The 25253-nt window shown below is 35.5% G+C and overlaps 1 protein-coding gene across 7 annotated transcripts in view; it reads left to right on the forward strand.

Moving 5' to 3' along the window:
* REPS1 (RALBP1 associated Eps domain containing 1) overlaps positions 1-25253 on the forward strand; it is an 81511-nt gene that overhangs the window by 42793 nt on the left and 13465 nt on the right. For 3 of the 7 annotated variants that reach the window (XM_059177419.1, XM_059177418.1, XM_059177424.1), the window contains exons 3-10: positions 958-1154; positions 1284-1437; positions 1964-2094; positions 2610-2772; positions 3054-3117; positions 4258-4412; positions 16298-16419; positions 19756-19836. In XM_059177419.1, the coding sequence (XP_059033402.1) occupies positions 958-1154; positions 1284-1437; positions 1964-2094; positions 2610-2772; positions 3054-3117; positions 4258-4412; positions 16298-16419; positions 19756-19836 (1067 nt within the window). The remainder of the gene's footprint in view (positions 1-957; positions 1155-1283; positions 1438-1963; positions 2095-2609; positions 2773-3053; positions 3118-4257; positions 4413-16297; positions 16420-19755; positions 19837-25253) is intronic. The other 4 variants (XM_059177423.1, XM_059177422.1, XM_059177421.1 and 1 more) reach the window with 3 other exon arrangements.

Genomic DNA, 25253 nt, shown 5'->3' on the forward strand with positions numbered 1-25253 from the left:
GCATATTGATGCCGAAGTCAGTAGAAATTCTATAAAGGTAGCATTTAAATGCAGAGTTCTGTGGTTGTCATAGGGAAAAGAGGAAAGAGAAAACTTGAGGCTTTCTGTAATGTTGAAATTTTTATAAATAGTTTTAAGCACCAGGTTCAGTTTATTGGTCAATGTGAGGTTTTCATTTTGGACCTCTGTTTTGCCTCAAATCATTCTTCTAGAATTGAGAATATGAATTCTTTTCAAATAATTTTGAATTCTTTTACATAAATATTGAATAAGCTTAGTATTTCCAACTCCTTAGTATGGAGATTCAAGAGAGATGAAGATAGTCATGGTGAAGGGAAGTATACTTTCTGCTAAAAATTCTGCTTCTGTGTTTTCCATTCTAAAGGTGTGACTGATCTATAACTGATCTGCAAAGAAGTTCTTGGTTTTCTTTCTTCTCTGTTTATTAAAAATGTCACAAGCCAGATTAAAGTGAACAGCTATCATGCCTTGTACCATGGTGTTGGTAGGGGAACAGTAAAATATTTTCAGGAATTTGTGCCGTGAAGTGTCTAGATTAGTCTCAATCTAGTGATATATTCTCTCCTTAACAGCTGAGCTCTAACATCTAAAGAGAATCAGTATGAGCAGAAAAGAAATTGTCTAGACCTTCAGGTCAGACTGTCCTGGCTTCAGACCCTTGTCAGTTACTGTCAGTGACCTTGGCACCTTGTTGCCTTAGTTGCAAGCACAGAGCCAGATAGGATATTTATTATAGCTATTGTTATTGCCTTTAGAAGGACAGTTTAGTGTTCTACTACTTTCTAGGTTAGAGTCTCCCTAAACAGTGAAAGGGAGTGGTAAACATATGTGTCTGTATCCATTTTTTAAAAATTCTTTCTAATACCTAATTCATATTTCAGTTTTAACGTGTGCTCTTTTTCATTTTAAAGTAATAATTATTTCTGTGGTTAACAGTAAAGGACCTTCCTCTGCCAAGATTTGTTGCTTCAAAGAATGAACAGGAATCTCGCCATGCAGCCTCATATTCTTCAGATTCTGAAAATCAAGGGTCTTATTCCGGTGTAATTCCCCCACCACCTGGAAGAGGACAAGTGAAAAAGGGATCTGTAAGCCATGATACTGTCCAGCCTCGTACAGCTACAGATCAGCAGGTATTCATGTGCTTGAACGTGTTACCAGTTGATGGCCTGTACAGATGTTTACAATAAAGCATTTAATGATATCTTACTAATGAAAATGTCACCTTAAAAAATTTTAAGTCTTAATAATATTCTCTCCAGGAACCTGCATCCCCAGTAGTTTCACCCCAGCAGTCCCCACCAACTTCTCCACACACATGGAGGAAGCACAGCCGTCACCCCAGTGGGGGAAATAGCGAGAGGCCTCTTGCAGGACCTGGGCCATTTTGGTCTCCCTTTGGGGAAGCACAATCAGGTATTTTGAAATTCTTTAGAAGTGACGGTTATTTATTAAGGGTGGTAAATTGAAGGAAACGTGATACTATTCCTTTAAGAGTTGCCTCCAAGGCAATTTTTAATTATAAATTAAGCACCTTAATTAGAAGCAAAAGCCAACCATGAAAGTTTGTAAGCAGATGCATCACTTTGAACAATGGTAATTGCATTTACTTATTCATGTGATGCTTAGACAAAAGTTTATAGATGCCAGATTCTCTGAAGATGAAACTAATAAATAATGATTTCCCAGAATATAAGGTATATATTATATTAGTTCCAGTATTGACAAGGAAAGCACAGTAACAGTTTAAAAGAGGTATAATTTTAAGTGGACAGAAGACATTCACTTTGGAAATCATTAACATTTCTTCAAAGTTAGAGTTTGAAAGAAAACATTTATAATACGTGTATGAGGAGTTATAGTACAAACCTGGTAACTGCTTTTTTCTCTAGAAGTGAGCCTGCATGTCTCTAGAAGTGAGCCTGCACCATTCTCTTTCCAGGTTCTGCTGCTGCTGACGCAGTGTGGTCGGGGCACTCTCCACCTCCACCTCCACCGCAAGAAACTTGGGTCAGTTTTGCAGATACTCCACCAACCAGTACTCTTTTAACCATGCATCCTGCTTCTGTCCAGGTGTGACATTTTATTGGTATTGCATTTTTGTTTGCTTCATTCAGAGTATTGCTGCAGTCATTTTTTTTTTTTAATATATATTTTGCTATTGCAAATTTTGTAAATGCAAGTTCACTCTTTATAGAACACAAAACTCTGCTCTGTGTCTGAAAGTCTGTTATCAGTGGAATGTTTCAATAAAAGTTTTGGCTGATTTTCTTTCTAATTATTCAACGAAGTTTTGAAAGTTTTCTGCGCCTACGAATATATTTGCTTGGCTTTCTTAGCACATTTTTCATAATTTTCTGTTGCTTACACACTGCTATCATTTTACGCACTTATAATCATTGTGCAGAAACATTCAGTAACCTGATTATAACAAATATGTGGTTTGGTGATGACTTTGTGAAGACTTCTTATATTTTAAACATCCAAAAAAAGTAAGTTTTAATTTCAAAGATAAATAACCTAGCAATCTTGGTCCATATAATTATATAGATAGATACTGTACTGAGGAAATAAATGTTTCATTACAGGACCAGACAACAGTACGAACTGTAGCATCAGCTACAACTGCCAATGAAATTCGTAGGCAATCCAGTAGTTACGATGATCCCTGGAAAATAACAGATGAACAAAGACAGTATTATGTAAATCAGTTTAAAACCATTCAGCCTGATCTAAACGGATTTATTCCAGGTGAGTTGTTAAAAACAAATTCTTCTGGATGGGACAGGATAGAGTCTCAATTTCATAATTTCAAAGGCATGGTTTTATTGGTCAGAGATTATAAATGATAATTCTCAAATTGTTTATCTAAAGAGTTTATAATCACTGGAGAAGAAAACATGACATACACACATGTTAAGGTTCCTACCTTTTGCCACAATGATAAAAGTCTTAAGACTCTTAACCTCACATTTTATTCTTGGGTGTGTAAGTTCAGCATAACATTAAACAACACTGTTTTAATATTTCAGGATCTGCAGCTAAAGAGTTTTTTACAAAATCAAAACTTCCTATTCTTGAACTTTCTCACATTTGGTAAGTGTGGTATTTCATATCAGTTGTGTAATATGGGTTGTTTCAGAGGAGCTTCCAGCAAGTAGATTTTCAAACCTTAAAAGATAAACCATTAGAGTAACCTTTTCAAGAATATGTTCTCAAAGAACTCAGTAATGGTCAGCTTTGTCTCACTCTCTGGAAAAGAAATAAGTGATGCCAGTACAGTGGTTCATTAAAAAATGCTAAAATTCTTTAAGTTGTATCCACTGTTTCTTATTGCTAGCATAATGCTTGGAATAAAAGCTAATTGGTTCATTCATGGTTATATGTAGCCCATCTGGTTTTTAACAAGCTTATACCTATTATGTATTACCCATACTATTAGCTATACCTATACCTATCCTAAGTCATGAGCTTAAGAACAGTGCTTAGCTCCCACTTAAATCCAGTCTTTGGATAGCTGCTATGTAGTTGGAATTAGTCAGTCTAAACAAATTATAATCACAAATTACTTTTAAAAAACAATTCTCAGATAAACATAAATATTATTTCTACTTTAAATTATTTCATTAGTAGAGTTTTTAGTAGCATAGAGTGCCATAGTAGAAGAAAGATGGATAATGCCTAAACTGAAAAATCAAGAACTAGCAAGGTATACATGCTATTTCTAGTGTTACGTGTTAAATACAAGAGTGGTTGCTTCTGCATCTAGAAAGTGGAAGAATGGGGGGCTATTTTTTTTTTTTTTAATATCAAGCCTTATAATTCTTTTGGATGCTTTAAAGTAGATACATGTACCTTTGATAATAAAAATGAAGGTTTTAAAATTTTCAGTGACTTACTAAATAGGCGTGCCTTTAAATCCTGTTACTTAAAAATGCATATGGATTAAAGTTCATTTTTTGGTGGTTTTACTTATTTAAGCTGTTTTTTAGCATTCTATTATAAGAATTTCAAGTATTCAGAAAAGTTTAAGGAATTGTGCCTTGAATGTCCATATGCCCACTGCCTACATTTTGCAGTCAGTTTTCTGTATTCACTTTTTTATACTTCTTCCCATCTATGGGATTTAAAAAAAATTTTTTGTACTTTTTCTGGAAAAGGGTTTCTTTTGCTTCTTTTTGAGACATAAAGAGATCCAAAGCAGATGATTATATTTATAGTAAGTTTGTCTTCTAGGGAACTTTCAGACTTTGATAAAGATGGAGCATTGACACTGGATGAGTTTTGTGCTGCTTTTCATCTGGTAGTTGCTAGGAAGAATGGCTATGACTTACCAGAAAAACTCCCTGAAAGCCTAATGCCCAAACTGATTGATTTGGAGGACTCAGCAGGTAAGATCGGGAGCTGAAGGGACCTGGTTACAGGCCTTGATAAACATAGCACTTGATTCTTTTTTTCCTTTTTTAAGATTTTATTTATTTATTTATTTGCAAGACAGAGTGAGAGAGAGAGTGTGCGAGTAGGGAGAGGGGGAGAATCTCAAGCAGATTCTGTGCTGACCACAAAGCCCATTTAGGGCCAGTCCCATGATCCCAAGATCATGACCTGAACCAAAACCAGGAGTCAGATGTTCAACCAACTGAGCTATCCAGACACCTCAACATAATTCTTAGAGCAAAATCAGGATAGTTGTTAAAACGTAAGAACACAGGAGTGCCTGGGTGGCTCAGTCGTTAAGCATCTGCCTTCAGCTCAGGTCATGATCCCAGGGTCTTGGGATCGAGCCCCGAATCGGGCTCCCTGCTTGGCGGGAAGCCTACTTCTCCCTCTCCCACTGCCCCTGCTTGTGTTCCCCCTCTCGCTGTGTCTCTATCAAATAAATAAAATCTTAAAACGAAAAAAAAAAAAACGACTTAAGAACATAGACATTTCATTAAGAGTAAGTAGGTTTGCCATCTGAATGTGCTCTATAGGCTGAACTTGAATTAATGGTTTGTTTTATTTAGGTTTTATTTATTTATTTTTAAAAAGATTTTATTTATTTGTCAGAGAAAGAGAGACAGAGCACAAGCAAGGGAAGTGGCAGGCAGAGGGCAAAGCAGGCTCTTGGCTGAGTAGGGAGCCTGATGCAGGACTCAGTTCTAGAATCTGGGACCATGACCTAAAAAGAAGACAGATGCTTAACTGACTGAGCCACTCAGGCATCCCTGTTTAGTCAGTTTTAAAGAGACAAATAATATATGCCACTATTTCGGTTTAACTTTTGACTTCCTGAGATTTGGAGAACATTTCACAGTATCTGTTTGTTTGCCACCCTATAATTGCATTATATATCGTCTGGGGTGGGCAAGGTAGCCTGTCTGCATTATCAACATTTTTCCATTGAATGCATCTTAATTCGTTGAAGGACTGTGCCTGGTTTATCATAAGACCAATGCAATGTGCAAGCATTTTCCTTTCAAAAGCCCAACTCTTTTCTTCTGACTAAAGAAATCTGGAAATTTTGTGTTTGATTATAGATAGTGCTGTTTTTGTTACCATGTTTACAAGTTACCATATTAACTGGTAACTTTCTTTAAAAGGAAGCAGAACTTTTAAAGGGTAAAGAAATGAGTAAAATTCAGAATGAATAAAGGAAATCTTAATGTTAAATTCTTAATGAGCCTAATTAAAAATTACCATTTTCAATTTTCTTATGTCAGTTTTCTTTTGGATGTTATGATAGAAGGAATTTTATACTTTTAAAAGAAAAATTAAAACAGAATTTGGCTCTCAAAAGAGCCTTCATCTATTAGGTAGTGTCTATTTAACCCAGAAAGACACATAATCTGACCTTATTGCCTAAATCATACAGAAGGAATCATATGCATGTTATGAATGTCACAAAGAGAACAGTATCCTTGGTGTTAGGAATCTGAATCTGCTTCTAGTTTTGCCAATTACTCCTGTGACCCTGGGCAAGTTCTGACCACTTACTCTGTTTTTTCCTTCTGTTTCTCCACCTGAAATGTGGATTTGATGCCATTCATGTTTCAGGACCTGAATTATACACTGACCTTTTATCAACGAATAAATTGATTCCAGACTTTAGCATTGATTTTATGTTTTTTAGAACATTATCTTATGAGAATCCTAGGATTTTCCCAATCATTTCAGGTAGTTATTAGGTATCTTCTAACTTGAGCTGAGAGCTAAGTATTTTTGTTGGTAATTTTGCTTCACAGTACTTTGATTTACCCAATTAAGAAATGAATGAAAAGAATTGTGTCTAGCTTATTTGATAGTAGCCAAAGGGGAAAGAAATTTAGTAGCTTTGTACTTGGTATATCGTTTTAAAAATTGGGCCTTGTATTTGGAATTTTTCTTGACGTTAATTCTTTGAAAACTGATAGCATACTAATACAAGAAAATAAGTCAAGTTTATTCTGTTACGTTATTCTCTAGAGACTTGTCTGAACCTGTTATCTGTTGCATTCAGATTGGTAAATCTGGCTATTGCATGTAGTCAGTGGAATTTGTTTTGTTTTGTTTTTAAAGATTTTATTTATTTGAGAAAGAGAATGAAAGAGCATGAGTTGGGGAGGGAGGGGCAGAGGGCAAGGCAGAAGCAGACTCCCTGCTGAACAGGGAGCTGGAGGCCTGGGCTCCTGGGGTCTGTCCCAGATCCCTAACTAAAATCGTGACCTGAGCCAAAGCAGATACTTTTTAACTGACTGAGTCACCGAGGCACCACATTGTTTTTTGTTTTTAATTTAAATAAATTCTGGGTCTTCGTAAACTTGGTCTATGGACTGAATTTTAGGGCTCATGATTGAAGAATTTCGTTTATGGGCATTCTTTTTTTTTTTTTTTTAACATCTGTTAAGTCTGTTTAGCCAAGAGACACGGGTTGTTTTGCCTGCATTTATCTGTACACTGTTGCTCTAATTTAACTTTTTAAAGGTTCCCAAAGATCAAATAATTTTTTCCCATTCCAACATAATACTATGTGGTTTTTCTGATCGAATTTATTATAAACATTTGACTACACAATATTAAATTCAGATCTGCTTTGCCTACTTACAAATGATAAATTTAGAGTTCTGCTAATTTTGGGGTGGGAGGAACTGATTAATCTTTTTTTACCTACCTCTGATAAGGCTGAGGCTCACAGTCCACAAAGTCCTTTGAATGTAGAAATTATTGCGTGACACTGTGGATCCATCAGTATCCACAAAAGTAATTTAAGATAGCTGTGTTTTTAGAAGTTCACTTTAGAAGTTTAGATACTAAAAGGGACATACCCAAACGGTTTCTTTTGGTTGATCTGAGAATTTATTTTAGTCATTCCCCCTTTGGAGGCTTTCTGACTGACAGGCATATGTTACCTTCTGTTTTCTGTGATCTCTTGCAACATCACTTACATGCTGCTTATTATGGCACACATCACACTGAATCTTGTTCTTTTTTTCCTCTTTCTGGTACCTCACTGAGCCCCTTAAAAAAAAAGGAAATGCATCATACTCATTGTAGTATCCTAAGGACATATAGCACTTTGCCAGGGGTGTACTTAATTAATTGGTCAGCAAATAAATTATTAAGTGAATTAATGTTAAGTGTGCCACTTTTAAAGTAGGATATTTTTAACACATTTCTATCTTTGAAATATAACTGTTACTATAAGTTTGTGATGTTGGGACATACTAAAATATTAACTCTGCAGGTATTCTGTATTGGCAATTTAAATAACTTATCAAAAAATAAATAGTAGTTGTGACTAGTGGTGACTTGAGTGACTTGAATTACAGCCCCTTGAAGTAACCAGACTAGGCTTTCTGTAGGCATGTAAACATGGTTTGGGGAGATTTATAATTTTTCGAAAATTATTTGACCAGGTTCATAGGATTAAATAGCCGATAAAACAGAACAACTAATGTTCATAGGTAGAGTGCTTATTTGGGCCTGCACTGAAATATTTAATATTTAAGATCAGCACTGAATTTGGCAGCTAGAGTAAATACAAAGGGAGACTTTGTTTTTATTGTCTTACCAAAAAAAAAAGAGCATACCAGAATTCATCTAAGGAAACACCTTTCTGAAGCTGTTATTCAAGAAAGAATGTTCATCTTCTAAGAATGGTTATCTACTTAAAAAAAAACAGAGTGACCTGCTAATATGCCACAACACGCTATATCTTAAAAGGACAAAACCAAACATACTTAGATGCTGTATACTTCAACTCAGTTCACAGAGATTCTGCTTTGGAGCACAGTTGCTATTTGACACACAGCTTTTGTGATTATTTGGTAAATCTCTTTCTCTCAAACTAGCCTGGAGGATCCAAGTGGGTAGTAACTGAATCAGTCTTGTACATTAGGTTTTAGCACCTAGTAGGGTGCAAACTGAATATTTAGGTAGGCGTTCACATTTTTAAAATGACTAAATAGCTGAGCCATTTGTTTTTAAAACTCTTTCCTGTCTTTATAACCCAGTACTCACGAGCAAATCAGTAATGTCTGCTTGAGATGCTCAGAGCGGAAGAGGAATTGTTCCCTATTCTGTCTCTTTCTCCATCATCACTTCTTCATATAGTAAATTGGAGCATGTTTCATTGTTGCAGATATGGTATATAATGTGGGTCCTAAAACTCCTTGCAGGCTTTCTGATAGGAATATTGTTAAAAGCCACAGAGTTTTTATGAATAGTTTACCAAAAATCCATACTTGAGACTAACTTGTGCTAAAATCACTGTTGAGTTTTCTGTTCATCCTGAAACTTTTAGCATAGAAAAGCCAACACAAACAACACATGGAGATAACTCTTTTCACCAAGTACAATCACACTGTACATCCTTGATTTTTTTTAAATAGTGCTGAACATCTTTATACTTTGTCACATACAGGGATGTCACATTCCTTATCATACCATGTATTCCATAATATAGATGCACCTTAATTTAACCCGTGTCTTAGTGATGGATTTTTGGGTAGTTTCTTGACTTCACTTTTAAAATTGTGCTGTTTTAAAAAAAGGGGGGGTACATATATCTTTATTTTATATAAACAATTCTAAATCATTATTTTTGAAAATTCACTCTCCCAAGTACCTTTAGTTGCAGAGGAAAAATCATGAAAATAGGCACTGCAAGTATTCATCATCAACTTTACACTTAGGAATTGCTTCAAGCACTCCTTCTCCATGCACTGCCCCTACACACGTTTTTTTGTTTTGTTTTGTTTTGTTTTCATATTTTATCTATTTATTTGAGAGAGAGTATGAGCGAGGAGAAGGTCAGAGAGAAGCAGACTCCCCGTGGAGCTGGGAGCCTGATGCGGGACTCGATCCTGGGACTCCAGGATCATGACCTGAGCTGAAAGCAGTCGCTTAACCAACTGAGCCACCCAGGTGCCCCCCACACACACACGTTCTTAATGCTGGTGTCATTTCTTTCCAGATGTTGTAGCTGACAAATCAGGACAGTTATAGATATTGGCAAAAATGTACCATTTAATGAAACTGGTCAAAATAATTAAAACTCCTCAAATTCCTGGTAAAGACATTAATAAGACTAGATAATATTTGAAGGAGAAAATTTCTACAAGGATGACCCAATAGGGGCTTTAAAAGATTATGATTTACCTATCAGGGGATTCCTAATAGTCCTTGGGAATAATTACTGATACTTTTAATTATTTTTTTTAAAGGACAAATCTTGTATTTTTTCTTTACAATTGTGCTGCAAAACTCAAAAGCAAAGTGAAGGACATCTGTCTTCCTCTGTTAGAAAGAGGACTCCATGGAAATAAATGGGAGCTTTGTCATCTTGCTCAATACTGTATCTTTATTTACTGTGCTTATGTACAGGCCATCCATAAATGCTTACTGATTGAATTCATGTTTTTATTAATTGTGCCACTAGATTACACCCCAGAATTGTAACATCTTTTATTCTTCGGTCTTTATACTCATTTTTACAATGTTCTCTGTAAGTTTTGAAAACAATAACTAATAGAGTTATTTTTCATCATGAAATTCTAATTATCTTAAGTAAATTAACATTAAGTGGGCTTCTTCATTTTTATTTTTTTATTTTTTTTGGGGCTTCTTCATTTTTAGCTGTATTTGGATAATGAGAGCCTCCTAGCTATAGTTAATAATCTTTAAAATATAGTAACTAAGTCAAATAGTAGCGCCTATAAAATGCTAACCAGTTCTGCCCAAAAAAAAAAAAATCAGTAGGCTACAATTTAATTGGGATTTTGGGTCAATGTTTTGTTTCTTTCAAACCTTGTTACACACATTTTTACCTTCACTTTAAAAAAAAAAAAAATCCTTGGGGGAAAAAACTGAATAGACTATATCAAGTTCTGTTACTGAATAAGTTTCCATTTTGTGGACTGTTGAAAATTAAAATTAGTTTTTCAAATAGAATGTAGTTTTTTTATATGATACCTTTTAGAACAAAGCATATCTTAAATTCTTTAATTTCTTTTGCATTTTCATTGCTTATCCCAGTCTTTTTTTTTTTTTTTTAATGATTTATTTGAGAGAGAAACACAGAGCAAGTGCATGAGAAAGAGCAAGTGAGAGAGAGAGCAAGCATGAGGGTGGAGGGCAGAGGGAGAGGTAGTGCTTGACTCCCCACTAAACAGGGAGCTCGACCCAGGCCTCAATCTCGGGACCCTGAGATCACTAAGCCAAAGGCTGATGCTTAACTGACTGAGCCCCCCAAGCACCCCTGCTTATCGCTATGTTTTAAATGTGAATGAAAAAGGTACCATTTTGTACCTTTTCCTTGAAGACTTAAAATTTGTCCAAATCTGTTTATTTTTTATATAAGAACTTTTTTAGGTAAGCATAGTATTCACATTTCAAATAAAACCTGTAGTTGCGGGGCGTCTGGGTGGCTCAGTGGGTGAGGGCCTCTGCCTTTGGCTTGGGTCATGATCCTGGGGTCCTGGGATCGAGCCCCGCAACAGGCTCTCTGCAGCGAGGAGCCTGCTTCCCCCTCTTTCTCTGCCTACTTGTGATCTCTGTCTGTCAAATAAATAAATCTTTTTTTTTTTAAATGTAGTTGCTTTTGCTTTTATAAAGCTATTAAATGAGTTTACAACTTTACTTGAGGCTTCATGATTGAAGAATTCTTCCTAGATTTATTTGGCTACTTGAAAGCAAAATAAGTTTTAAACTGTAAGACTTTAGGGAGTATATATATTTCTATAAGATTAATAATAGCTGGCAGTCATTTTCTTTTCTTTTCTTTTTTTTTTTAAGGATTTTCTTTATTTATTTGAGAGAACGAGAGGGGAGAAGGTCAGAGGGAGAAGCAGACTCCGTGTGGCGCTGGGAGCCTAATCAGGACTCGATCCTGAGATTCTGGGATCATGATCTGTGCAGAAGGCAGTTGTTTAACCAACTGAGCCACCCAGGCGCCCAGCCTGCAGTCATTTTTGAAACAGTACTAGCATGTTGAGTGTATTACTGAGAAAAACCTAGAATAGAACTGATGCTCTTTAAGAAAGAGGTGGTTCGTTCAGCTAGCTGGTGTACTGTACTAAACTGAATCTGGCAACTTCAGAATGTTTGGAGGCTAGAAGGATAAAAATCACTGACGGTGTTTTTATTTTATAGTGTGATCTTAAAAATGCAGTTTGCGCTCTTTTAATATTATCATTTCTAACTTTATTATTTTTTTAATAAGATTTATTTATTTATTTATTCATTCATTCATTTATTCATTCATTTGACAGAGAGATAGCTCAAGTAGGCAGAGAGAGAGGGAGAAGCAGGTTCTCCACTGAGCAGAGAGCCTGATGGCAGGGCTTGATCCCAGGACCCTGGGATCATAACCTGAACCAAAGGCAGTCACTTAACTGACTGAGCCACCCAGGTGCCCACATTTCTAACTTTAAATGTAGATTGACAGTATGTCAGTGTGATCACCCTGCATTGTATCTTCCAGACACACTTTCATACATGGAGATACTTTTTGCATAAAAGCCCTTTCGGGGTTTACCTTAACAAATAATTTAGGCTCATGCTCTTCTTTTTCAGCCCTGATGCTCTGATGATGTCAGGGGCAGAGCAGAACCGTCAGGAGGGAGGCAGGGTTGACACAGTGTTCCAGCAGGAGGCTAGGTTGGAACACTGCATCAGGTAAGAGTAAAACTACACCCCTGCCTCCGTAAGGATACGGTCTGAAAGACTAACTTCTGTGGGTGGGCAGGAAGCTCTTTGTTGGAGTTTATAGGGAGCCAAGTTGAAGGAGGTGCAAGTTTATTTATGCACCTGATTCTTCTCCTCGGACTCATGAGAATTAGGATATTACCTTTCTAGAACATAAGTAATTTCCTCTTTTTCTACAACCATTTGTTGTTCTGTATATGAAGCAGGAAAGAAGCAATGTGTAATTTTGTGAATTTATTCCAGAAATAATTTTTGGATTTTCTAGGACAGTGAATTTTTGAACTTTTAGTCTTAGGACCCTTTCACATTCTTAAAAATTATCGTGGACCAGAAAGAGCCTCTGTTTACATGGATTAGCTCTATCAATAATTACCCTATATAAAAAAATAGTTACTGTATTAGAAATTAAAACTGATAAATTTCATCCTTTATTTTAAAATAATAATTGTAAGCCTTTTACGTATTGACAGATATTTTTAGGAAAATAACTGTATTCTCCAAAATTAAAAAGAAATCATTATAAAAAGGGTGATATTGTTTTACATCTTTGCAGTTCTCTTTAATATCTAGCTTAATAGAAGACAGCTAGATTCTCATACTTGTTTCTGCATTCAGTCTGTTAAATGCGTTACTTTGTTTGACATGTATCAGGAATTGGCAAACTATGGGCTGAGGACCAAATCCAGTCCCCTTTGTAGCCCACAAATGGAGTAGTGGTAGTGTGTTGTTTTTAATCACCGGGGGAAAAACAATATTTTATGACACATGAAAATTCTATGAAATTCAAATTTTAGTTTCTGTAGATGAAACTTTACTGTAACACAAACCAGGCTCATTCCTCCCCGAATTATCGATGACTGCTTTTGCACTGCAGCAACTGAATAGTTGCAACAGAGACCATGTTCGTAGCCTGCAAAGCCTAAAATATTTACTGTCTGGCCCTCTGTAGAAAAAGGTTGGCATTTTCTGGTACGTGAAGGAAATGTGACCTCCATGGTAAAAGGGAGGACTGTTTTCAGATAAATTACAGATATTCTTTGGTATTACCCCCAAACTCAGCAGATGATAACTTCTTAAAGGTTGATTACATTGCAAAAGCTGAAATCACATTAATGAGTTGTTTTTACTATTACATTAAAATCCATACGTCTGTCTTACACTTTGAATACACTTTGAATGAATCTTTTACCGCATTGCATGATTTTGTAGCAAGTGCGTTGATTGTAAATTATCAGTTCATTGAATTATACAAATCTTTGAAACATTGGGATGTTTTATTATATCAAAAAAGCATGTTTGTTAGTTTAACCAATCTTCTCAAAGAAGGATTAGGAAGCTCTTGAGTATGGACATGGACACACATTTTCTAAAATTGTTATTTTTGCTGGAAGCTCAAACTTTGTCATTTCTAACAAGTACTGAAGACAGTTGGTTTCCTTGAAATGTCAAGCTCACTAAATTCATTTTTGAGAAAATGCCTGCCTAATACCCAAATCTGAATAATTATAGTTTATCAGCTGTTCTTTCAAGAAAAATGGTGTTCCATGAAAAAAGTAGCCTGTTCAGCTGACAGCTGAATCACACAAGTACCTTTCCTTGAGACAACCGTAATCCTTGATGCAAAGCAGAGTGCTTTATATGTATTTCCCCCTTTTGCCATACAAAGTACTAAGAAGATGTGTTTTCAGAGTTGAGGTTTAATAAAAATAATTTTTACTGTGATAGTTGTGAGCATTCTTCAGTGAAGTTGCCATTCATGTTTGTTTATTTTAACTAGAATGTGTGGGAGTAAAGAATATAATGACTAATATTTTGGTGCCACCACCTTGATTCTTGCTGATAAGCCAGCAGTTTTACCTACCATTGCTTTTGCATCCTCATTGTAGGTGCCAACACAGAAGAAAAGCATTATTATCATTACAAAAACCACTCTGACTTTTCAGGACACACACACAAAAGAGTGTTAGGGACACCCAGGAGTTCGTGGACCACAGTTTGAGCACTGCTACTCTAGGAAAATAACACTTAGAATAACGATGATGTGTAATTATTTGGGTGAGTAGTATTTTACTCCTCACCCTTATGAGGCTGGACCCACTGCAACTTTGTACCCAGGGAATCAAAGAGATTTCCACAGTCTACCCCAAATTGTAACTGCCATGAGGTGGGGATGGGGTACAGTCTGATCCTAGATTCAGAAGTGAAAGACTGACAGGAAAAAGGTCTGGAATCCAAACTGCAGCCCCAGTTTGCCCTAAAGTGACATTTAAAGCTTAATTGATATAGTCTGACTTTAAGTAGGTTCTTTTGAAAATTAATCTTTCTGTGAAGGTAATACTATTTTAATTCTATTTTTCTTCATATGAATACCTGCTTTGGGGGCTCTCTACAAGACATTTCTTCACGTACCACCTTCATTTCACTTTTAGTTAACATAGTAAATTTATAGCCATTATCTTCCTTTTCTTAAGTTCCTTTCCACTGGTTATCATAGAAAAAAAAATCTATAATTGTCATTTACACTGAAAACCACAAGCTACTCCAATGAGGGATTTTCTGCTGCTATTTTTCATAAATAAGTTTTTCATTAGTCTTTCTCTAAGAGGTTTGAGTCTTCATTGACTGTTATCGGAAGTGTTGGTTTTGTACCACTCTGACGCATTTATTGAGAAAGGGATAGAATTAAGGAAAAAAAAGCAATTATTCTTGATCTTAGAAAAAAAATTTATCAAGATATGATACCTTTCTGTAAATTAGAACTCTCAGTTTGATAGGAAAACAAAAATTTTTCAAGATATGATGCTGTTCTGTAAATTAGAACTCTCAGTTTGATGGGACTATAAAGAAGTCATTTCAGGATAAGTAGATGGGGAAAGTATTTTGAGATAGACATGTAACACAAATAGGGCAAAGAAATTTTGAGAACTTTTTCAAACAATAGATAGTTTTTGTTTTAGGAAAATAACAGTAAAGAAGAATGAATTTAAAATGAAAGAGAACCTGAAAGGAACTCAGATAAATACTTGAGTGCATAGTATGTATTAGGTCCTAGTATGTGTTAAGTACTAAAATGTAAAGAATTTACTAAAGGTAAAAACCTTTACACTGCGAAATTATTATTATATGGCTCTCTGTTTAGGAATTTAAAGTACAGTGCTAACATTTAATGGCAAATGTCTTTTTCTGTTGGAGAAACTCAGGTGCTGTTTTATTCATCTTGCTCATGGTCAAACAGTGGGATAGTAATAGTTTTAGTACCTTATTTTTTATACAAGTTCTCAGCAGATTAGGTATTCACCAGTAATTTGGCAATTTATGTGATTTCCAGACTGGGATTGTAAAATTTGGGAAGATTGGATTCAGAATTCAGTTGCCATTGAAATTCCTTCTGTTTGTACATTGTAATGTAATTGTAGTGATAAAAGTTGGCTCATTCACTTTGCTCTTTGCCCACGCCTGGGAGTCTTTCTTTCCTTTTGCTGTCTTGCCAATAGATGCTGCTTTTTGGTAACAGGAGATTTGTAGAGAAAATGTGAGTGAATTAGTTATAAATCAGCAGTTCCCAAATTATATTCCAAGGGAATATGGAGGGATTTCATTTGATAAAAATGGTCTGGGTTTGGGAAAAACCTGATTTAAATAAAATTTATTTATTCGCTGTAGGACATTACAAGTCTTTGATATACAGATATGCATGGGGGTAAGGTCCATCAGGAAATTGGAATATCCCCATATTTATTTGAACAGAAAGCCTAATTTTTTAAAGCACCTTAATGATTAATATTCCATGAAATACACTTTGGGAACTGTTATAAGATTATTGGAAAATGATTCAAAGCATGTGCCCTATTGAGTTATTGTTATGTATAACACTTTTTTTTTCTATTTATGCCTAACTGTATTTTATTTTCATGGAAAGCTATGGTTTCAAGTAGAGAATAAGTATTACATGACTGATTGTTAAAATGTTTATTTGGGGAACATAAGGAAAGGGAAGTTAGACTATAAATTACTACTCGTGAAAATCTTCTGTTAGGATTTCTTTTATAAGTACATATTCCTAAACTAAAATATATTGTTTATAGAAAATTTCTCTATTTTTCAATTGCAGATGTTGGGGATCAGCCAGGTGAGGTAGGTTATTCAGGCTCTCCTGCAGAAGCACCTCCAAGCAAGTCTCCATCAATGCCGTCACTAAACCAGACTTGGCCTGAGTTGAATCAGAGCAGTGAGGTTAGCAGAGCTTCCCTTTTCTTTTACTAACTTAAACTGTTTTAAGGTAAGAAGTTCCAGACAGAGTAATTTCAGCATATAGCTCTTTTGGTGTGCATGCACAATTGAGAGAACATACCCAGTTATGACTGTAATAAATGTTTATAATTACGTGACTGAGGTTTTCAAAGTACTTTTTCATAATGAATACTATCGTTTGGTTTCCACCACTCATTACTGCTAAAACCTTGTGAGTTAGATGGGGCAGACGCATGAAGTCAACAAAGGGGTAGATATCTTGGCCAAAATATCTCATAGCCAGTGAGGGACTAGAGGTAAGGTTTAAATACAGATCCTTTGACATTCAGTCAGCTGTGGCGCCCACCGTATCACACTGCCTTCTCATTCCTGTAGCAAAGTATGTGATAATTAATATATTTGGAATCTTAGCTTTTGAAGTGGTATGTGAGAACTTGCTAATCCAGCTTTCCACGTGAAAAATGCACTTACTACAACCCAGGCTATTTATAATAATTCAGTTCTATGCAGTACAAAATGGAAATGATTTCACTGTTAAATGCAGTGGTTAAAGAAAGTCCTCTAAGATGAGGCATAGCATGCAAAATGGAATTGCTCCCTTATTACTTTGGAATTCCTTTATAGAAAACAATAGAAGTAGGGCCCCTCTGATTAGAAAGAGATTGTCTGAGGCCCCCAGGCTGTTGAAAACCACTGTTCCTGGCTGTTAGGGCAGTTTTCTTTGTGAACAAGTTAATTATTTCTTTATAGTTTTTGATATCACCATTATAGTGCTACAAATCTAAAAGTTTGTTGACTTTCAAGAAAAAGAGTCTAAGCTTTCTATACTTTCCATGTATTTTAAAGGCTGAAAAGCACTGGATTAAAGTGACACTAGTTAATTTTGGGCAGTTGAAAAGCAGAGAAGTAACTGGCCAGTTTAAAATACTTAACTGCTGCTTTAGGACATGATCACAGATACTGGTGTCAGACATTATAACACATGTATCATAAAACAGCCGTTTAAGTATTTTTTTTTTTTAGAGGGAGGAGTTAAGCCTTAGAAGAATGTAGTAGTACTGAGGCTTTATAGAGAGTAGGATCAATTTTCTTGAGATCACTAATTTTTGCTGTATTTATTCATTTGTCATTTTTTAAAAGTACTATCAGATTAAAAATGTTTATATTCCCTTGGTACCAGTTCATAAATAAAAGCAACTCTCTAAGAAGCAACTCAATTCTAAAGCCCATCTTCATTCTAGGTAAAATTGTGATGTGATTGTTCAAGCCTAGGAATGGAGTCCCTTCCAGATTCTGATTCCAGTAGTTGCATTTTCCCTTAAATATTCCTAGCAAGTTTCATTTTGTAGTATTTGCTAAAAAGATCATGAATGTCATTATTTTTTTTTACTACATGTGGAAAACCAGAATGTTAATAAAACTAACATTAATTTTGAATCCTTCCAACAATAATACTTATAAAAGATACCTACTTACAATATGGAATTTAAATTATCTGTTTTAACTTTCTACCACAAAGTACTAATACTCTTTCAGCAAATACTTACTCAGCACCTGTGAATCTGAAGGAGGCACTGGGTAACACTAATAATAATCCCTAACATCTCTGGAGCACTTCTGATGTACCAGCTCTGCTCAGAAAGCTCTCTACATGTATTAACTTCTACATCCGCACGACGGTCTATGATCTGGGCATTATTAGTCTCATGTTACAGATGGGAAAACTGACATACAGGTTAAATAACTTGCCTAAGGTCATACAGCTTAACTAGGATTCCAGTAGTCTGGTTGTAGAGCCTGTGTTCTGAGCCCTTATACTAAAGTTACAAAGATCAGGGTGTCTGTGCTCTCCAGGAAATTTACATACAGTCTTACAAAACCAAGTAACACTTTGTGTTACCAAATAGGATAGGTGGTGCCTTTTCTTGGGCAAAAGTCTTCTACATCTAAATTTTTCTTCACAATTAGAGAATTAGGATTTTTAAAATTCCTTTACTACCCCTGCAACAATAATTACTGAGGAAACTACACTAACATCATGATAAAAGTGAGTTATTGTGGGCTTTCTTTAAGAATCACTTTGAATGCATCAGGATTAGGTTGTTGAAAATTTTATCTATTTTTGTAAATAATTTTCAGCAACACATTTGCTAATACTTAATTTCTACATGTCTTCTCAAATTGAATATCACTATTTTAAATAGTAAGTCGAACTTTGAAGCATAAAAATGTATACTTTTCCATACTGAATTATAGAAAGGATTTTGATTACTAGAGTAGGTGTGTCTGTGTGTAAACATTTGTATGTATATATTGTATATGTGTAGATGTTTTTCCTTCTTTAGAGGATAACTGATAATTCTTAAGCAAATTTTAATGATAATTTTAATGCAGTCTCAATATAAAAATCTTATGCTATTTTATTACTGAGATCTTCAAAACAAATGGAACTTACTAAAATTAATATTGACTTATCACTCCACCTGTTTTAAGAGGTATGCTATTTGTGTGTGTACCTCTTTTAGAGGGTTAATATTTCATATCAAAATCCATCTTTTCTATGTAACACATACTCCGATGCTTGATTTGCTCTCATTGTGGCCGCATTCTGATTTTTCTGGCATGGGGTGGGGATGGCACCCGACTGGCAGCTCTGTCTTGTGGTCCAGCATGGCCCTGTGCGCAGTGCTTATGGCAGGGGCTGACTTGCTGCAGGTTGGCATAAGCTCAAACGTAGATTAATTCCAAAAATCATTTTATCTCTATTATATTTTATTAAATATCTAGACACATGTATAAAATATGTGCACGTCCATAATAGAATCATCTTTCAGGGGTCGCACTGGCAAGTCACACTGACTTGCTTTGTTTTGACCAAAACTTTGGTACGCAGGATTCATTAGCGTCACCAAATTGATCCATTAACATTAGAACTTTGAAAGAAGGATTTGAAGTAATTCTTTCTCTAGTCAAGACAAACCCCTTTACATTTTTACTTTGTTGCCATTTATACCACCTAGACTCTGTTCCTATATTATGTTTTGAGTTTTAACTCTGTGAGACTTGGAATCTCTTCCATTGAGATTGTGATAAATTGTTACTAGACATTTGATGTGAAGCTGCTCTCCTTACATTATAAGATGACCCAGCATAGATAAGAATAAAATGTTTATGGAAAAATAGAAATTACAGAATTTTGTTAGGCCTCTGAAATACAACTTGCAGTGCAACCTCTGAATTACTTTGCTAAATCTTCTCCAATGATCTTTTACTCCATCTTTCTCATCATGCTGACTTGTCTCTCCTCTGTCTGTTCAGCAGTGGGAGACATTTAGTGAACGCTCTTCAAGCTCACAAACTCTGACCCAATTTGATTCTAACATTGCACCAGCTGATCCTGTAAGTCAATCACTTAGCTTGCTTGTTTGAAATTAATTTTATTAACCCAAATTTCCATTCATTATGGTTTTTAGCTGATATGCATGATTGAGTGGAGTGCTTAGAGTGAAATGGTGGCAGGCTTTCAATTTTTATGTGCTTAATAGTGGAAAGATTTTTTTTTAATCACGTTTTTTGTATTTTCTAGTTATTTTGATGAGAGAAAACTGTGTGTTTTTAAAACCTAGTATATGTGTCTAAGGAAGCATTTTGTGAAAATTGACTTAGCTGACCTTGTTTTCATTTGCCAGTTAAGTGTATGTTCTAGTAAACATATACTGTGTATCTCAGTGTAGTGACCCTTAGTAAACACTATTTTATTTGTATGCTTACACATCATGTAATATGTACTTTGTATGTAAATATGCAATGTCATCTTTCATTTTAACAGTCCAGTTAGAATGGCTTTGACTTAACTAGTATGTTGAGTTCTGTTAAAGAGAATCAAGTTCAGCTAAAAAAATACAGAGTTGTTGGTCACAGATTCCCATTGTGCAAGGGAGCCTCTGTCTTGTCTTCCTGTGGCTCACTGTGTTGCTTTGAAAATGCTACAAAGTTCACATCCTGATTTAAAGAATAAATTCTGTCCGCACAGAATTAATTTCATATAGACTTACCTGTCCCTCAGATTATTTGAAATCTTTAAAACCTTAGCTGTTAATCATTCTTCTCACTCTTCACTCCTCCTTTTCCTTTTATTTTTATTTTTTTCTCTTAAAGAGGGGAGACATACTAATAGTCACCTTTCGAAAGAAAAGAGGAAGTAGGAAGGAAAGAAGAGAGTAAGGATAGGATTTTTTTTTTTTTTTTTTTTTTTTTTTTTTTTTTTAGTGAGTTGAGTGAAAAGATACAGAGAAAGGGACATCTTTTGAGATGTTTCTGATCAAAGGGCCATTAATTTTGAATCAAATATAGTAACGCCTTATTTGATGTGGATTTGGGAGAAATGGCATGTAAAGATAGTTCATCTTCAATAGTTTAAATTAATGGATCTTATCTTTGCTTTATAATTTTAAAGAGTTAAGTCTGAAATAGGATGCTGTTATAGTGATTTCAAACAGATTAAGTATGGAAGTGTTTTAAGTGTCTATTTCATAGTTTATTTATTAATATGTAGATCATCTGTGCCCTTTGCTTTTCTCATTGCTATTTTGAGGGCATTAATGTTTGGTTTCAACCTGAAACTTAAGGAGGAATAAAAAAGCAAAACATGATTTCTGCTTCTTATTAGCAGTTTTAATTAAGGTCTCTTGGGAAGTGACAGGGGTTATAAACTAAAAGAAAGTTTACCTTTGCTCTAAGGTTTATTTCTCCATATTATTCTTATCTCACACTTACATAGTCAAGTTAACTTTATTTAAAATACTTAATAAAAGTGCTTTATTGGAAAGGCAAGTTTAAAGTAGGAATACAGAACTGTTCTGTTTTATTCTCCAACCCTTAAGAGATGGTGAAAATAAACATTGATGGTATTATGATTTTTTTTGGTCAGGCCAGGAAAGAATAATATATATAAAAACCTAGAACTCAGAGACAGAATAAACTGATTTGTAACTGGCAGGAAGTGCCAGGAAATATTTGACTTCATCATAGTGATGTTCTTGTAACCTCTTAGAAAAAATATCCAAATTTGTGAATTCTAGCTCTAGTGTTTAAAGTTATGTGACTCAGTACTTTCTTTTGTCATCTGTAGTGTGGCAGGAGGCTGTAGAAAATTAAAAATGGTGAATTACTATTTTATTTTATTTATTTTTAAAAAAGATATTATTTATTTATTTGACACACAGAGATCACAAGTAGGCAGAGAGACAGGCAGAGAGAGAGGAAGGGAAGGAGGCTCCCTGCTGAGCAGAGAGCCTGATGTGGGACTCGATCCCAGGACCCTGGGATCATAACCTGAGTCGAAGGCAGAGGCTTTAACCCACTGAGCCCCAAGTGCCCCAGTTAATTGCTATTTTAAACCTGAATTTAGATCTCTAAACTTGATAAAGTTGGCAGTCTTAAATATTTATAATCTGGTACCTAGAAATATCTTTTTTCTTTTATGGTGATAAATCTTAACGTTGTTCCCCAACTAGTGATATTACTTTAAACTTGCCATTAGGAGAATGCTTGCTCTCATTGAGGATCTAAGTTCTTATCCTTCATTTGATACTTACCTGGCAAAGTGCCTTCTACAGAACACAGCCTATACCCATAATCCCAAATGATCCTTTGCAAGTCTTCTGTAAATAATTGTGAGTAAATACTGTCCATACAGATTAGAAGAGAATCACCTAAAGAAAAATGCCACAGCAGTTGTAATATGAATTTACATACCTTACAGTGTTAAAATATGTAATGGAATATTTTTAAAAAGCTATAATTTGGTAATTAGCCATTTGCTCAGTTAAGTGGAAGTCTATGAAAAGCCCCACACTTCTCTGTAGCACTTAGAGACATCTGTATCACACAGTGCAGGGATCTCACATACAAACGGAAATGGATAATTATTAGGCTCCCAGAATTGTAGTGAAATTAAGCTTCTGATACCTCATTTCTAGAAACTTGATTGCTTTTGTTGAACTGCTTATCATTAATAGCCTCTGGTAGAATCTGCTTCTGCTGCTAAATTCTATACTGATAAGAAGTGTAATGCACTAGTCTTTGCTATGATTTATGCCTGATCTTGAGTGCTATAGAACTGAGTAATTCAGGGTATAAAAAGGAAGTTCATTTGATTATTGATTATGGCCAGCTAACTCACCTGGTTTCGTAGAGCCCTCTTCTGGGTGCTTATGATATTCTCTAGGAGTATAAAATGTCAAAAAAAATCCACTCTTAAGTAAACCACAGCTTAATCATGATAAGTTGGTGGTTATAATATAGCTCATTTTGATAATTATATATGGCTGTGAACAAAGTTGTTCAGCCACAGAGAACTATGGGCTCACTTAGCCCAGTGTATTTGGGAAAGTTTTCACAAAAGAGGTTAATGTTTGTATGCTGAGTTTTGAAAGAAGCTATGAATTGACAGAAGTGGACAGTGCATTACAAGCAGAGAGAATATCACAGGCAGGATCTGTTGAGTGTGCTGGAAGTATAGAGGAAACATGTTGATGGGGGGATGACAGGGCTAAGTGTGGTTGAAACCAGACTGGAAAGATCTTTGTGTGATAGACTGACGATCTGAACTTAGTCTCATAGACATGAGGAGCCCGCCAGGAGTACCATGACAAGAGGGGGATGAGAAAGAGGCAGTTGGGGAAGATCACTCAGGCAACAATGCAAAGTGTCAAGAGAGAACAAGAGAATGAGTGACACAGAAATGAGAAGTAGAGAGGCTGGACTTGGACAAGATAATGGGATTTAAGGCAAAGAGAAAATACAATAGATGAGCATAATGCATTCAGTAAAGTATACATAAAATCAGCTGCCCAAATATATGACATAAATGTGCCATGAGTGATTAGGAATGGGTTTCCTAAAGTTGATGAGGTGATTTGAACAGGTAGAAGAAACTGGGCAGAGCCTGCTAGTCAGTCTTTATACTTTTTTCTCTATTTTTAAATTAGAGGATGCTAATTTGAAGCATTTGATGGCTCGGGACACAGAAGCATATGGGCATTCATGGTTTTTCATTTGAATGTCGAAGCGCTTAGGGTCAAAGCTCTCTATCCTGCAAATCACAATCACAGACGGAGTTTCTGATACATATGCTAGCTGGAGGTTAGGCCTGTCATCTGTGAAGAGCCCGGCAAGGAATTGCCGTGTCCTGCTGGCAGCCAGACCTGCTGGACTAGAACTGTCGCAGGCTCACAACAGCCAGTGGTAGCATGGCTGAAGTATGTGATAAGAATTCATGTGCACAGAAACATGCAGATTATTTGGAGGATGGCTGGAACAGTTACGATTTTCTTTTCTTTGAGTCATTATCATGCCTTCCATGTATTGTACTGGAAATATATGAATAGGTTACTTTATAGTTCCAACTGTTAAAAGTTTTATATATCTGATTTTATACACCCAGAGAACATATATTAGATGAATATGGCTAATTAAAACATCTACTAAATTTTTTTTGCATGTTTTTTCCTAGCTTGTTTGGGTTTTGGAATAAGAGTTTATTGACTCATGAATTATCATTTCTTTCTCCTTTGATCTTGCCTTATAAGGCTAAATTCTGATTCTTATGGCATTTATTTCTGCCACTAAAATTGTGAGTTAAGAAAGTAGTAGTTATTCCTAAAGCTGTTTTTTTTTTATAACCATAACTACAACAAAGAAAATCTTAAGTGTATTGTTAAAAATATTTTCCTGAGAATAACTCATTATTTTGTGAGAAATCTAAACTTTTATCCAGCTATAATATTCATCTTTCTAACTATAATATTAATCTTTCTAATTTTAGAGTTGTAAGGGAAATGTCAGAGCTCTGTCCACAATCTTGCTGGTGTAGGGGCAGAAAATTACTGTGAATGGATCTATCAGTATAATTGCAATAAAGAATTTGTTATAAATTGATATTAAATGTAGAGATTATGACAGTAAGCCAGGGAGACCTGTCAAATTGGAGACAGTATGCTAGAATGGAACTTCCTCTAGCAGAAGCTTTGTGTTACCTGGTACTTTCAACCAAAAATGGTGTCTGACTTAAACTGAAAAGTCATTATCCTTCACACTGAGTCATAAACATAACTCATAGCTAGATACTCAGAATTTAAGGATCTCAAGTTCTGTCCTTAGCTGCAGCATATACAAAATATGAACTGACACCTCACAGAAGGAGCTGAGCCCCCTTACCAGTACTGGTCTCTTGCTGTTAAGGCAAATGCTCCATCCTATTCTGGTTCTTCCCCGGTGGGTCTCAGCTCCCAGGACCAGGCCTGCATATGGCCCCAGGAGCACCTTTCTCATTTTGTTCTCTTTCTGAGAGGCTTATATCTTCGTCCTCTCTTCTTACTTTGCTGTTTGCATTCTTTTCAAAAATCTCTACTACCAGTTTCCTTAATCCACTAACTAGACTTGCCACTCACGAAGTTAAGGAATATCAGATATATTTCAGTTATGAAAAGGTTTAAGAAAAATACTGGAATGTTAAAGAGGAGGATTTACTTATGCCCCTTTAAAAATGGATGCCAGGGGCGCCTGGGTGGCTCAGTGGATTAAGCCGCTGCCTTCAGCTCAGGTCATGATCCCAGGGTCCTGGGATCAAGCCCCGCATCGGGCTCTCTGCTCTTCGGGAAGCCTGCTTCCTCCTCTCTCTCTGCCTGCCTCTCACCAACTTGTGATCTCTGTCTGTCAAATAAATAAATTAAATAAATCTTTAAAAATGGATGCCATTGTGGAAATTTTAAATAGCTCTGTAGGACTAATCTGTAGAAACTGTGTATCATGCT

The sequence above is a fragment of the Mustela lutreola genome, chromosome 6 (genome assembly GCF_030435805.1).
Source record: "Mustela lutreola isolate mMusLut2 chromosome 6, mMusLut2.pri, whole genome shotgun sequence".
NCBI lineage: Eukaryota > Metazoa > Chordata > Mammalia > Carnivora > Mustelidae > Mustela > Mustela lutreola.